The sequence below is a fragment of the Spea bombifrons genome, chromosome 12 (assembly GCF_027358695.1).
Source record: "Spea bombifrons isolate aSpeBom1 chromosome 12, aSpeBom1.2.pri, whole genome shotgun sequence".
Classification (NCBI taxonomy): Eukaryota; Metazoa; Chordata; class Amphibia; order Anura; family Pelobatidae; genus Spea; species Spea bombifrons.
In genome coordinates this window covers 21870319-21886360 of record NC_071098.1, presented here as the reverse complement: position 1 = coordinate 21886360, position 16042 = coordinate 21870319, and the positions used below count along the sequence as shown (strand labels likewise).

Here is a 16042-nt window from a genome sequence, read left to right as displayed (position 1 = left end):
ATATCAAAGTAGTTTGTAACTACTTTGATAAACATGATTTTCATGTCCATAAAAAACTGACTTACCTTGAGAACCCCCCCAACTCTCCACATTTGAGCCTGAATATAAATTTGAAATAAATGTGTGCAGAGGATTCCATTTAGAACGCTTGCATCCCTGAAGTTGTCTGGCTGTATGTATGCAACGTAAATATCTTGTGGCCAAACACATCTTCTGCAATGTAGATATCTGGGTGGGAACGACAGCAAATAGAGGCAATTGTCATGAATCCCTAAATGCACGTGTAAGCTATCATATGCCCTTTAATTGTATATGATGGCTGGAGTGTACCTTTAAGGATTTTAAGCAACATAAAAACTGGATCCTCTTTGTGCGCCTTCCTGTAAATGTTGTTAGACCTCCCCTGTTTTTCCCCCTAAATAGTGAACCAACACTGCATTAAAAACACAAATATATATGAATAGGTATATGTGTGTCTCTATCTTTGGGTACAATGAGAGCCAAGAGGGTAGGACAGGTCACCATTAAGGCAATTCAACCAATGTGGTTTTAGGCAGTCCAGAGGAGACATACAACTCTGGAGGTCTGCATCTGGATCATGGGCCACCATATGTACATGAATGGATTAACACAGACAGGCAGATAGTAAACAGAGACTGGGCTCTTTAATTTCACAGAGATCAGATTAAATTTAGTAAAAAGATGCACAGCTTTAAAATGTAAAATGCAACTGCTCGGGTTAGATATCTTTTTGTAACTACAGACATAGTTGTCAGCGTAAAAATTATGACGGTACTCAGATATGGTACAATGACAGTACCATTATTGGGATAATTTCCCAACATATATGAAATATAGTATAGAAATAACGAACAGGAAGTGTAACTGTTAGCCCTATAGAAGTTAGACAACGTATCTGAAAGAGGCTTGAGGACTAAAGAGCCCCTTTAATAATAAAGTTAGATTATTAAGATGTTTTTCTGAAATTTTTAGTCCTGTTACCCATGTTTCCAAGATGTAAAAGTGCATGGATGTGATGCACGCTCAGATGATAGAGCCCCGCCATGTGGTCTAGCGAGCAAGACGAGTGGATGACCATGTAAGCAACTCTGTGTGGTTCACTTCCAGAAAAAGTTATCATATAATCCCTTTCACAGTAAATCCTCTACGAGCTGCAAGGATTAAAAAGAAATGGACACAGCAACGCATAGGCAGGTGAACTTTTAAGATGTATATTGATTCAAATGTATGTACAGTACAGGTAACTACATCATCAGAAGCAAAACAGAATTTCATTACATTATGAATGAAATAATGTGGCAGTAATACCTTGCAATTTGAACAAAAAGTATCAAGACAAAAAAATTAAAATTATATATAGAACCTTGATCAAACTAAATAGGAGGTGATAAATTAAACCACCTGTCTCAGCATTTGTTAGATAATATTCGATATAAATTCAACCAAATCCCATAGAGCTCTAGAACATATACTAATGTAAGGTCTACTTTTTGTATGTAAAAGGCCTGTCCCCCTCCCAACAGTTTTTCATGTAAAAAATGTAATGAAAATGTGTGCCTAAACAGACATTTGCTGGTATAGGATCAGTACAGAAAGCCCTGAGATCAAATTGTCTTCTCTCAACTCTTTTCTGAGGTGAGAGATGCTTATACATTCTGCGCCAGCAAGGTTCATAAAATAATCCGTCAGTACTAATGCTAAGAGTAGCGCGCTAGTCTGCATTTCCAAGATCGGAAGAAACACTGGCCTAATAAATGAGAATAATAAATAAGTTTAGAACAGGTGAAAACATCATAGAATACATCACACCGACTGTGTTAGCATTAATCTGATGTACAATTAGAATACTGATCTAATTAGATGCAGTGCAAATAACATCACACAGAGCAACAAAAATACCCTGTAACTGGCAACCACAAAGCCAGTTAGTCAATAGGAACCACATGAGATGTGAAACTCTCCAAAATTAATATAAAAACAAAAAAAAATAACTTCCAGCATAGATCTTCGTCTATTCCAAAGACTTGAATTGCACAAAAGCCCACAAAGGCAATACGTTCTTGTCACCTTAAGGCAAATACTTTGTAATCAGAGCAGGCAGATATTACCAAAGTCCCACATAAAGCATTAAGCTTTCATTCAGTTTGTGAAAAAATAGATTTCTGCAATATTTGTTTTGAACACAAAATTTGTTAAGAAAAACAAACAAAACATCATTCACATGTTGATACGTTTTCAAGTCTGTAACTGCCATACTATAAGATGGCTTCGTTCCGCTCTTCTGCTCCTTGGGTTTGCGATCAGAAGTTCTCCATAACCTTCACCAGCATCCCCAGATTCGTCTCCTAGATTCATACAGAGAATTATAAAATATAAAAAATATAAATAAAGAAATAAAAAGTATATTACTGGGAGCAACAAAAAATAAAGACTTTTTAATAATAACTTTAACCACTTAAAGGTGCTGTTCCATCATCTCTGTCTTGAAGCAGCCAATCCGTGGCAGCAAAACTCTCCCATTGAAATCAATGTGGGTACTTAAACAGATGTGCACAGGGATCTGAACAGACCCCTGTCCCCAGCATTTTCAAAGCCAGCACTGGAGCCGTTTGGAGATAAGCATATCATGTGCAGGGAGATGTATTTGGTCGAACACATCTCCTGCACAGCATTAAGCTGCAGATGATGAAATGGGGAAATGCACCCTTGAGGATTCTGATGAATCTCCCATGTAATTTGCAAAACACACAAAAATGTAAAGCTATATGATACGAAGTTGAAGTGCATATGATGCTGACTGCTGGGCCAAGCGGAAGTTGTCTACGCGAATCGCGTAGAGCTCTACACGCTGCCCGGACTAAGCACCGGGGACTCAGAAGCACCGGTAAGTTTGGAGGAGGGAGGGGGAGGGAGTGTTAAATGGGGGGTGTAAGGCATTTCTGGAGGCAGAGTGCTCTGTGAAATGCCTTTTAACCCCTTTAATACCACTCTGCCTCCAGAAATGCCTTTTAACCCTCTATACGCCACTCTGTCTCCTGAAATGCCTTATACCTCCCTATATGCCACTCTGCCCCATAATATGCCTTTTAACCCAGAGTGGCATATAGGGGTATAAGGCAATTCTGGAGGCAGAGTGGCACATAGGGGGTCAAAAGGCATATCATGGGGCACAGTGGCATATAGAGGGTTAAAAGGCGTATCATGGGGGACAGTGGCATTTAGAGGGTTAAAAGGCATATCATGGGGCAGAGTGGCATAAAGGGGTATAAGGCATTACTGGGGCAGAGTGGCAAGCCTGGGGGCAGATGTGCATAACTGGGGGGGGGCAGGTTGAAAAAAAAAGGAAATAAAAACAAAATATTTTTCTCAATCATAGCTTTTATTAACAAACAATTGGTCACATACTTTACATGAACTAACATTTACTGGTAAAACTTTTTTCCTATAGGGAATATTCAGATTATAATAATATAATATATAATATAATATTAATATTCAGATTTTGGGGGGTCGTCTTATAATCGAGCAAATACGGTATTCATTTATTTTACTATCTGCAGGTCTAATATCACACATTTCCATGTTATTTATCCACTTTCCTCAAAATAACCTTGGTAAATATATAGCAAGGGGACACACTTTTCTGTTCTTGGCTCGGGTGCAAAAAGAGCTATGTCTCAGCAGCAGTCAGTCATTTAGTGTAATACTGTTTGGGGGCAAATATATCATTGATGACCTGTTTGTGACATGTTACATGGGGGCCAAAAAAGGTACAAAATGGGTGCAGTTAGAATGGTTATGTTAAGGGGAGGAATAAGCAATATAGCAATACCCACCTGGGGGCATCCAGGTGTCAGTGACCCTAGGCTCGGCCCGCTTAAAGCGTTAAGGTATCATAGCGGATTACCAGAACACAAGGAAGCCTTTTATCGTCTGGTTGGGGAGCGGTGTCATATTCTGTTCACTTTCCACCCAGTTACACACATTAACCATATACTCTCCGGCAGCTCATGCTTATATAGGAGCAACCAGGCCTGACTCCTATACTGAGCAGGAGGTGGACAATATCTAGGAAAATCCCAGGTATGGCAATACTAATACTTTTTTTTTAAAATCAACAACATGAAATAATCACGTTGAATCTACTTCAGATTTCTGCAAGTGTTTTTTAAGTATAACGATATTCAGGTAAGGAGACGCTTTAATCGTGTCCCAAACTTACTGTTAAGTTCCAAGTGCCACCAGCTGTTGAAATAATTCACCAGAACAAATGCTATGGCGTGAGAATCAGTAGCAATAAAACTGTATTCTAACAAAAGTTTTCAATCGTGGAAACTTTATATTTTTCCTAGTATTTCTATAGCTACACGTAGATGACAACAGCAGCTTAAATACAGAAGCCTACATTTTTTCAGGACAAGCTTAATGATTAATAAATGTATAAAAACTCACTATTGGCTCACACTGGCGTAGATGCTTCAACCACGGTTACCTTACATGTTTCACACCCACAGAAGCTTAATCATATGCAGTGCCTATAGATGTGAAACATGCAAAGTGTTTTCTCCCTTCTTACGGCTGCAACATTTCTCTCTACTGCTGGTGGTTTTTCAGACTAAGACGAGAAGCCTTCTGTTCATGCTCCAAATGATGTACCAAGTACATGATTAAAAAAATGTTCTACAGGCCCTGTGATATACTTGGTACGTCATCTGTAAAATTCATCCCCACGTCGCTGCGATCGTAAGGATACCGTTGTTGCTGATCGCTCCACCACCCAAGTGGTCAATCTAGAGCCAACCCCCCTCATTTCTACTCCTGTGACCGCTTCTACAGCAAACCACATGAAGGATAACAGGAGAGGACAAAAGTAATGCTTATAAGCCCTATCTTTTTCTCAGCCTCTCTCTTTCTCACTTTGATCATGTGCTGGAGAGAGACAGAGAACACAAAAAAACACCTCCCAGCCTCCCTGGGTCCCAAGTCTCAAGTTTTTTCTGCTAAAAACAGGTTATTTTTACTGTTTTAATTAGTGTGGTGGATGGTTAGTTAGTGGGTGATTTGTTAGCTTTAGGAGTTAAAAAACGTAGAAAGTTCAATATATTTTTGGCATTTTGTCAAACTGTGAGTAAATGTATTTTTTTAAAGCCACTTTTTTACATGTTAATTATAAAAAGAATAATGTTTTACATATATGAACAGGAGGCTTGCATTTTGGGTGACCGGCACCGGAAGTTGTATACGCGTATTACGTAGATGTCCCCCGCCGGCCCCGCAAGACACCCGGGAGTCTGCTCTGGTAAGTCGGGGGGGGCAGGGTGGCAGCATATCTCGAGGGGGGGGAGAGAGTGGCAGCATATCTCGGGGGGGAGGAGAGAGTGGCAGCATATCTCGGGGGGGGGAGGACAGAGTGGCAGCATATCTCGGGGGAGAGGACAGAGTGGCAGTATATCTCGGGGGGGAGGAGAGAGTGGCAGCATATCTCGGGGGGGGGAGGACAGAGTGGCAGCATATCTCGGGGGGGGGGAGGACAGAGTGGCAGCATATCTCGGGGGGGGGAGGACAGAGTGGCAGCATATCTCGGGGGAGAGGACAGAGTGGCAGTATATCTCGGGGGGGAGGATAGAGTGGCAGTATATCTCGGGGGAGAGGACAGAGTGGCAGTATATCTCGGGGGAGAGGACAGAGTGGCAGCATATCTCGGGAGGGAGGGCAGAGTGGCAGCATATCTCGGGAGGAAGGGCAGAGTAGCAGCATATCTCGGGAAGGAGGGCAGAGTGGCAGCATATCTCGGTGGTGGGGGGATAGCATGGCAGCATATCTCGGGGGGGGTAGGGCAGAGTGACAGCATATCTATTACAAAACCTTTTCTTTAAAAAAGCACCAAACTTTTAGGGTGCGGCCTATATTCGTGTGTGGCCTATATCTGAGCCAATTCGGTAATATTTCTATTTTTAGTGATATTGAATCACCCAGGTTTGAATCTTACTATGGAGAAATGAACTACACTTGATATACTAGAACTGGCATTTTACAGGCTCCTGTACATGTGAGCGCATTTCCTAAAGGAGGATTTACACTGTAACTTATATTTTCAGAGTCACACATTTATTTTTATTTTTTCAGTACTCTTTTATGCTTTTTTTTTCCTGCGCAACACATTTTTTTTTACTACACTTGAATTCAATTTACTTCCATTAAACCACATTTGTTTGAAAAGTAGACACATCAGCGTATTTTAAATGCTACTAATTAAACTTTTTCCATGCACTAATTCTACCACCAGCCATTGTTAAAGTTTGTGGTACACACATTGTACTAGGAGTGAATTTACAGCTCCTGGTATAGGTTACTCACAAACACCCAATGTGTTCAGCAACATCTCCTGAGTACAGCAATACCACTCATGCATAGATTTGTCTGGGTTATTTTGGGGCTAAAAGGTCACATTTAGGACATGCACCTTTTAGTTTTTCAAATTGGAATTTTTACATCTAGTCAGCCTGCCCTCATATCCAATTTCGCACATCTTTCACGCCAGCAAAATCAATTTACCCCATCACACCATATATTTCTGAAAACTAGACACTCCAGGGTATTTTAAACGCTGGTATTTTAACACTTTCCATGCTGTGATATTTGGGAAAATACAGAACCAACTTTAGGACTTGCTTAATAAAATAAACCTTTTTTTTTCCTTTTTTACATTTCTTGGACTTTTTTTTTTTTTTTAAGCTAGATGGTTCCCCTGATTGTGACATCACAAGAGAATTATTTTTACCACATTTTTATTTATTTAAGCTATTTTTATTATATATATATATATATATATATATATATATGTTACTAATCACATAGTGATTAGTAAGCTGGGCTGCATTGACTTGCGTGGTTGAATGTAGTATCTGTATTCAACCTGCAAGAGGAGCCTAGAGTTCGCAGGAGACTCTTGTTTGTTTTTTAACACGCGATATCATGGCGTTTCAGGAACATCGATTTGAACGTTGATCGCTTCCCTAAGTTCTTTTTTGAGCCGGCTGCTATTTTTTTTTGGGGAGGGGTTGAGGCTTTACTAGATAGCCTAACTTGTGAGGGTACCAGGAAAGTTGTGATGCCGTCAGTCACTGCAAAAACGCAAGTGATCTCGAAGCATTTATATGTATATATGCATATGTATTGGCTTTGTCGAGAAGGGGTTAAAATCTGTGTAATTATTTTGCCTTGATTGTGTTGCCACCTGCAATGTATTACCAGCAAAAATTCGTAGGCTACAGGATGTCCCTCACTAACATACTAAAGCTCACACAGCTCGTAACACAGGAAGGCACCACAGGTGCAGGCATAACAATCCTGGAAGGTGGATGTCTGAATATAAGTAGACTTTTACACATAAAGGTTGACTTTTCAAACTAATTTGCTTAATAAACCTAGTCTATTTCTAGTCTAGTCCTGAAGATTGTAAGCTTGCAAGCAGGGCCCTCTCCACCTAATGTAATGTATCGGTTTGTCTTAATCTGTCAATTCTCATCTTGTCATTCCCCTTGAATATATGTATTGTATTAAGCGCTGTGTAAATTGATAGCGCTATGTAAATAAAATAAAAAAATAATAGTTTATGCAAATCTATATGTTTCCTACAGAGACCAAAGAAACAAACAAAACTCCCACATACCTATTCTGAAGTTAATGTATCCTTCCCCTCCACTCATCACCAACATGTTAAAGTTTTCTGTAATTTCACTGCCCCCTCCTGGCATTGGTGCATTCATGCAGCCTTCAAGAAGAAATTTTGAATAAAAGCGTCATGTACATAAACTTTTCAAACAACTAAGTACTCATTTTTAAGTGCATTCATGTAAAATTGACAGTTACATAAGAATAGGCGAGATTCAATGCTGGAGATAAATCCATCACAAGAAATTAAACAGTAATCCACGCAAATTTTAAACAAAACAAATAAAATACGCTAACTGAGATGAAACACATAGCCTTTTCTATCTCATTTTCTTCAGGTGCAATCTATTGTTCATCTCTCACACTGAATGCAGCCAATAAGTGCTAAACATTTATCACATAACTGTTTATAATACATGGAAAATGATAGGAAAAGGGTGTTCTTACCTGGAACGCATGCAAAAAACTTGACAGCATCCCTGTGACCATGAAAAGAGACCTGTGCATATTCCAGTAAACAATTTGAATCTCTTCCTGGGCTCTCTGTACCTTCTCCTGGCTGTTCTGTGAAAGAATTGCCCCAGAATTACAACATGTATCAACACAGAGCTTCTTCTGTATATTGGGGACATTTTTATGAAAACGTTTTTTGTCTGGGCGGGGAAGCTGAGCTAAAGGGTGGTCACAAGGGGGGAGATGAAATATAAGACTATATCTTAAGATCTAAAGAGAGACACTAGAGAGGTCAACTAAAATGTGAGGAGAAAGGAAAGCTAAACTAATTGGGAGAGAAAAAACTACTAAAGAAGTGAGCAAGGTAAACAGAGTGAGATATATATTAAAGCAACTGAGCAGGAGAAAAACAAATAAAGAGAGCACTCTATTATTAAACAGGAGAGGTGATGGAGAAGACAGAAGCATCAGAAATTAAGAAATTAGCAAGTTTTCTTGGCAAAGGTGTATTTTAGCCTCTCAAACTTTCCCCAAAAATGTAATATCCCCCTATAATTTGCAAATCTACCTAAACATTTTTTTTAAAACTTATGCAATATACTGTATATATAATCGCATACTCTGCCGATAGGTCACAACACACACACAAAAAATGCAGGGCAGGCATACATAAGAAGGGTTTAAATCCCATAAAAATGCTTAAGAAATAACCACTCTGGGAAATGTCCCCAAGCATAGCACCTCTTTTGTGAGCTACAACTGCCATCACATGCATAAGCATTGTGACTGAGATAGGACATGTGGTCCAAGAAGCTCATTAGACCAGTTTTTGAATTTTGTATTGCCCGACACCTGGGACATGCAGCTCCGGGCAACGGTCAGGTGTTTTTTCTTTTTCATTTACCATTTTTCAGTGCTGCGGGGGATCCTCCTCTCTGGCAGCCAGTGGATGTCTGCGCGATGCATGCAGACAACCTCTGCTGCTGCTGGCACTTCCACTGTGGGCTTCTATGACGGAGCGCCAGCATGACATGACCTTCCAGCACTCTGTCATGGAAGCCTCAGTGGAAGTGGGGGGCAGCAGCAGAGGTTGTTTACGCGCATCGCGCAGACGTCCACCAGCTAGACACCAGGGAGTTTGGGGAATGCGTTGGTAAATCTAGGGGCAGGGGCAGAGTGGCATATCTGGGGAGCAGAGTGGCATATCTGGGGGGCATAAGGGATATCTGGGAGCAGAGTGGCCTATCTGGGGAGCAGAGTGGCGTAAGAAAGGTGCATTCTGAATTTAAGGGACCTTAAAATGGCTATTGTTTTTCCAAATACTAATGTGTATGTTTTCTGTGTTTTTAATGCGTATACATTTTTCTTTAAAATAGCACCAAACTATATCGGGTGCAGCCTATAATCTGGCAAACACGCTATATAGTACATAAATAGTCTGATCTTGCTTACCACTTGGAAATGGGATAGAAATTATTGCACCACTGGCTGTTCCAACCCATAGACGTCCACAAAACATTTCCAGTGCAGAGACCTGGGCCATAGACAAACCGAAGCTGACCGAACCTGTAAGCAATAATGGTGTTATTTGTACACGTAAAGGGAATTCACACTGGAATACATCAACCAATACCAATCAGTGGTTTCCAGAAATTGAAGTTAAAGCATTAAATACAGTGCTTTAGGTCAGGGCCATTTTTGACGCATGGCAAACGGGGCAGCTGTCCCGGGCCCAGTAATTCCTAGGGTGGCGAAAAAAGCTGCCTCTTGAGCTCGTAACAACCACGCCACATGTTATGGCAATGTTAATGAATTCCAGCTCGCGTAGTTACTTTTCTCCATAGACTCTCATTACTTAGCATCAGGCAGGGTGGTTAAGATTGAGCCATTCCATTGTTTACCACAAAAGAGTATATAATGAGCTAAAATTACATAACAAGAACACATAAAATGACTAATATGCAGCTGTCTGTACAAATGTTTGGTAGGAGTTCCCCTTTAAGACTGATACCTTCTATTGTACACCACAATGCATTACATCAAAAGAGTTTAAAGTGCTCAGAGTGCTTTAACATGCATACCTCTTTAGAGGGGGGGGTGTGAGACCCTAAACGGTCACTTTTGGAGGAATAACACAGAATATGACATCATATGCAAGTGCTCAGTAATAAGGATGGTGGTCACAGAGGTCCAGGCAGTGGCTGGGTGGTGTCCTGGGCTAGGCCTAGTGCTGCACCCAGAATTGATGCATCACTGCTGGTTTAGTTAAGCATTATGATAATCATCAGCTCAGCCCTTGCAGGAGATGCTCAATCGGGTTTGCCTTGTATAGTGACATAAGTGAGTCAAAATTTCACTCTCCTGTAAAATTGCTTTTTAGTGAATAGACAATTTTGTATATTATCCAAATTGGCTAATTTATTGCGAAAACATTTTCAACTAGATAGGGGCTGTGATTTAAAAAACATTTTTACCAAATAAACAGGGTAGTCAGAAAAAAAAACAGCATCTAAGCATCTATCTATCCCACTAAGATACTCACCCAACATTCTCTGAATAAAGGGATGCAATTCCAGCTCTTGCAAAAGTTGCCCTGTCTCAGCATGGAAAAGGCGCAAGATAGAATCTAGACGAACGGATACCCACACACTTTGCCCAGCTGCAGCTAGGTGTCGTACCTGGCTTTCTGTTCGTGGCGTTGCTTCAAACCATTTCTAAAAAAAATTACAAAATGGAAAACCGCATGAAATAAACTTTTCTGCTCAAGTTTGCGAAAGCAATGTAAACAAACATTCTAAACAGCATTCTATTTCATTTAAACTTTTAAATTAACGTTGAAAACTTAATTTTAAATGTGTCCCTTTTGGGATATTGAAGTTTGAGCACAATGAAGGGGTCTTAGAACTGAGCCTTGGGGTACCCCGACTGAGAGGGGGAGAGGAGGTGCTGGAGACGCTGAAGGTACGATCCGAAGTAAACCAAGAGACCACTACAGTGTCGAAAGCAGCAGAAACGTCCAGTAGGATTAGCATGGAGTAGTGGCCTTTGGATTTAGCAGTGAGTAGGTCATTAATAACTTCAGATTGAAGAGAGTCAAGTAAGGCGTTGGAATCAAGAAACTCAGTTAGTTTGGTATAAACAATTCTTTCAAGAAGCTTGAAGGCGAGAGGAGGTAGAGAGATGTGACTGTTATTGGACAGATGAATCAAGTCCAAGGAGGGCTTTTTTAAGATTGAAGAAGGATGGGACAGATCCAGTAGAGGGAGAGAGAGGTTTAAGATATGAGCTAGAGTAGGGACAAGAGTGGATGAAAGAGACTGAGTAAGATGGGAAGGGATCGGTTCAAGGGGACATGTGGTTGGACAAGAGGAAAGAAAAAGAGCATGCACCTCCTCTTCACTAACAGCAGAGAATTGCTTTAAAGTAGCAAAGGAAGAAAGGGTCAGTGGGTAGGAGGGCACATAGTCAGAAGGAGGGTGAGGGCACGATGGTGACTGTACAGATATTTCATATCTGATACTTTAATATTAAAATCAAACTATGTGGCAAAGTCAGAGGCATTACGGTTAGTGGAAGGGGTAGTATGGATAGGTCGAAAAAGGGAATTAAAAGTACTAAAGACTTGTTCAGGTTATGAGACAGGGAGGTGAAGTAGTAGTTATTGTAATTGCATAATATGGCATACAACAAAATGACATATTTGTTCATGTCAGCAGCAACCCAAAATCTGAACGTTTATGCTTTTGAGGGTGTTTTTTCATTTCTGTATTTTTTGTGCATAATTTGGCATGTCTTACTTTGATTTTAGCAGTCCGTGGTTCTAAAACATATATCCTATTCCTGTACCCACACCACACTTCGTTATTGACAGCCACAGAACAACGGATGGACTGCTGCGGTCTCCCAAGGTCAACAACCTTTGGGTTTTCAAGGTCCCAATTCCTGTCTTGTTGGAAACAGAGAAAATAAAAGTACAAGCGTTGTCATACAAAACTCAATATATCCCATAATATATGCATAGTTTAGCATGATATATCTATCGAAAATCTACACCTTAATCTACAAAATACATTTGTATTCTCCTGCATACTCTCTTATATTCCCTGTAGTGAAGAAATGGTTTCTGCAATGTAGCCAAGCCATTAAAATAAAATGTAGCCTATTTTTTACCCCAAAAAGATCTGCCAGGTAGCTATGAATGCCTTGGTTGGAAAAATGCACAAACAGCAACAAATCATGTAATAACACTTATATCAAACATATATAGCATATAAAAGTCTATAAAAAAAATATAGGCAAGAAGAGAAAAAAGTTTTATTTAACTGAAAAATTTCCTATCAAAAACAAATTAAAACAGGATGATATTCTCCTTACCAGCACTTCGATTAAAAATTGCAAGAGTGCCATCTCCCAAAGTAGCAATTACTCGACCATTGGCAGGCCTGTTGTCAATAAAAACCAAACATACATCAAACACTTGAATTAAATGGCAAGAAAGCAGGAAACACCATGATTATGGTTACTGGCCAAACAGTAATGTTGAGGAAAAAGTAAAATACATAAAATACTGTTCAGAAGTTTGTGGTCACTTGTTTGAACACTTAAAATGTCCTTGTTTTTGAAAGGAAAAGCAAATCTTGTCCATTAAAATACCAAACGGCTCAAAAATACCATATATACGTTGTAAATGTTATAAATGACTATTTTAGCTGGAAACTGCTGATTTTAATGGAATATCTTCCTAGGCGTACTGAGGCCATTTATCACTCCCATCACTCTTGTTCCAGTGGCGCATGCTAGCAAATCCAAGTTTAAAAGACTGATTGATCATTAGAAAAAGTGTATGCCCCCAGCCTGCCTCTTGCTTTAGTATTGATTTATGCAATGGCCCCAGCTGCCCCCCTTATGTTTTGATGCCACCAGCACAGATGCCGTGCAGTATGAAGAATGTATAACTGACTAGTTGGTTCCTTCCATGAGTCTATGAATCTCCCATACTGCAGGGCAGCATTTTATCTGGGCTGGTCCGCAATATGTAAAAGTTATGTGTCCTAGAAAACATGGCCGATGTGGCCACCCTAGTGCCCCCACAACCTTGTGTACAGAAAGCCTCACATTGTATATTTATCCTACCACCCAGCCCCCATTTAGTATTGATTTATGTGATGCCCCCAGCCAGCACCCCCTTGTAAATGAATGCTCCTACTTTAGTATCATGTCATATCAGACACCCCGTCTGGAAGCACAAGACTCGTCACCGTTGCTCCCAAACAACCTGCCTGTGGCATCCCAGCCTCAAACAGCCTCCATGTGGCATCCTAGCCTTAAACAGCCCCCCTGTGCCATGCTCCCCCCCACTTACACATCCATGCTATCTCACACCTACTCATTCATTCACTCATTTGTATACTTAATTACAGACACTCATTCATTTACAGATACCCATTCATTCACAGATACTAATTTATTCCCTCAATCACGCATACACCCTTCCCCACCCCCTCTTACCTGCACTGCAGATTTCTCGGTGCCGATCGCAGACTTCCGTATGGGCCGCTGCTTCCCTCTCCGTTGCTTGCACTCTGTGCGAACAACTTCTCTTGTCCCACCCCGGGGAAAACTCTGCTGGGTTCCTGCTTGCCCTGGGCGGAACAAGAGACGTTGCTCGCACAGTGTGTGCGTGTGAGCAATGCACAGGTAAGCAGCAGAGCCCCTGCGGAAGTGAATGCGACCCTTGCGATTGCGGTTGCTGCAGGATTTTGTCCCCCACTAAAGACGGCCCTGGCAGTCGTGCAGCCGCATCGACTACTTTAGTGCGCGGCCGCACGGCCGTTTTGCAAGCTACATATATCTAATATTAATAAAAAAAGGGAAACAAACTTTATAGAGAAAACAAAAAAGAATTACAAGTAAAAAGCTGTATTAAAAATACACTAAATCCAAACAGCTTAAACAAGTACAAAATACAATACAGGTCAATATGTAAGGGATGCATATAACCATCTAGAACACAAACTATATATGTAGGGCATTACTGTAATCAGGGAATGTTGCCAAACATAAATTGGGTCATTGTTCAGCAGTGGTACCTACTGTGTTCAGGAAATCCTAACCAAAAAGCCTTTGTGACTTTAGGCATTTCTGCTGTACTCGTGTTTAGCTGTTATTTTCTCCCCCTTCGTTTAGTGAACCAACAAGACCAAGAGTTAAAGGTCCGTACAAGCGACTCTATTGGTCGTTCTCAGGGACCTTTAACTCTTGGAGCGGGACACAGGAGCGGGCAAATATTCGTGGAATATGACTTTTTCTCCCATGAAGAAGAACACTAGGATGAACACGAAGAGTTGGCTGGCGCCCTGTGAGGTTATTTTCATCAACCTGAAGTTCTGCCTTTTGGATCAGCAGCACAACATGAATGTGTGCCAGTATGGATGTGTTTGTCTTTCACAACAACAATGTAACATGAAAAAGGACCAATTTTTTTAACTAAACATAAAAAACAATTGTATGTTGCAAGAGAAAAATCCGGAAAACTCACATAATACTGTGGACAGCATCTTTTAGTTGAATTTTCTGCAAACAATTTCTCCAGTTACTCACAGCTGAGTGTACAAATACACTGAAAATATAATATAAATATAGGCATTTTTATTTCACAGTGTACAAAATGTAAATAAAAAATGACTTAACGATATGTAGATACCACTAAAGTTTAAAAATGATCTAAAACTGACAAGTTGTCATGTCACATGAAAAGTGAGTTGTGGTGCAACCATATTTTTGGCAGTTCATGAAATGTTTTAATACAATGTGACATATTAATGTAAAAACTGAAGTACTAGGGGTTAGTAATAGCCCATATGTATTTAAACAAGCAAATTAATAGCTACTAATGTATTACTAAAATCTACTAAAACAAATTGTTCCTATACAACAACTTACTTTCATGACATGAATATAAATAGTGTAAATATATTTTCTTTACCTTCCTTCCTGTGTTCCGAGCCAGACAGTGGCACCCCTGCTGTTGTATTCACAGCCCTGTACTTCTTCGGGTTGTCCCAATTCCAAAACATCTAGATTGTAACCTGCACATTTATGACGCAAATAATTGTAAGGAAACATTTTAAAGAAATTAAAATCACACATGAATTCCATTTTAAAATGTTACCTATTTTTATATGTGGTGCTAGACTACTTACTCTATCACAGGTAATGTCACTTACACATGGAGAATATATAACACTTCACACAAATAAGTTATCTTTTATCTACATAGCGCCAACATGGCACTTCTGACAAAACATAGATTCGAAGGAAAAAGCCTAGACTTGAAAGACAAACCAATACATTAGGTAAACAGGGCCCCGACCGCAAGCTTCCAAGCCATTAAGCAACCATTTTCATGCAGAGCTACAATGTTAATTTCCATAAGTTTCCCCAAGGTTAAGGAGAAAATCTGGTAACACTAAATAAGTGATCTTAAACGATTAAACGACTAAAAGCAAAAAGAAAATCCAAATGAGCCACCATCTATACTGATTTATAATTATTCCATTAAACTATCTATAGCTTTTACATTTAGTTTTTCAATTGGTGTAACTGTTCACTTTCACCTACAAACTACACCCTTAGAAAAGCTAATAATAAAGATCAAGTTCTACCAAAGGAGATGAATAACTGAATGGAGCCATACTAACACAGAAAGTCTAAAAACGGAAAGCTATGGTATACATATAACACTTATGTGCTATGCTACATTATTTGTAACTATAGGTAACCTTCATTAACCCTTAGCAAAGCCGTGCTTCTAGATTTCAGTGGTCCATAGGCAGAGAGATGAAAGTGGAAGAGGGGTAATAACTGATAAAAAATAAATAAAACTAATATAAAA

At 39.9% G+C, this 16042-nt stretch overlaps 1 protein-coding gene across 1 annotated transcript in view; it reads right to left on the bottom strand.

Moving 5' to 3' along the window:
• Window positions 1-1210: 1210 nt before the first annotated feature.
• The window catches only part of LOC128469702 (C-Jun-amino-terminal kinase-interacting protein 4-like), a 52739-nt gene continuing 37907 nt past the window's right edge, over window positions 1211-16042 (bottom strand). Inside the window, exons 19-27 of the mRNA XM_053451507.1 lie at window positions 15134-15236; window positions 14687-14767; window positions 12523-12590; window positions 11946-12094; window positions 10691-10862; window positions 9601-9714; window positions 8143-8259; window positions 7694-7795; window positions 1211-2366 (exon numbers count right to left, since the gene is read on the bottom strand). Of these exons, the coding sequence (XP_053307482.1) occupies window positions 2257-2366; window positions 7694-7795; window positions 8143-8259; window positions 9601-9714; window positions 10691-10862; window positions 11946-12094; window positions 12523-12590; window positions 14687-14767; window positions 15134-15236 (1016 nt within the window). The 3' untranslated portion in view covers window positions 1211-2256. The remainder of the gene's footprint in view (window positions 2367-7693; window positions 7796-8142; window positions 8260-9600; window positions 9715-10690; window positions 10863-11945; window positions 12095-12522; window positions 12591-14686; window positions 14768-15133; window positions 15237-16042) is intronic.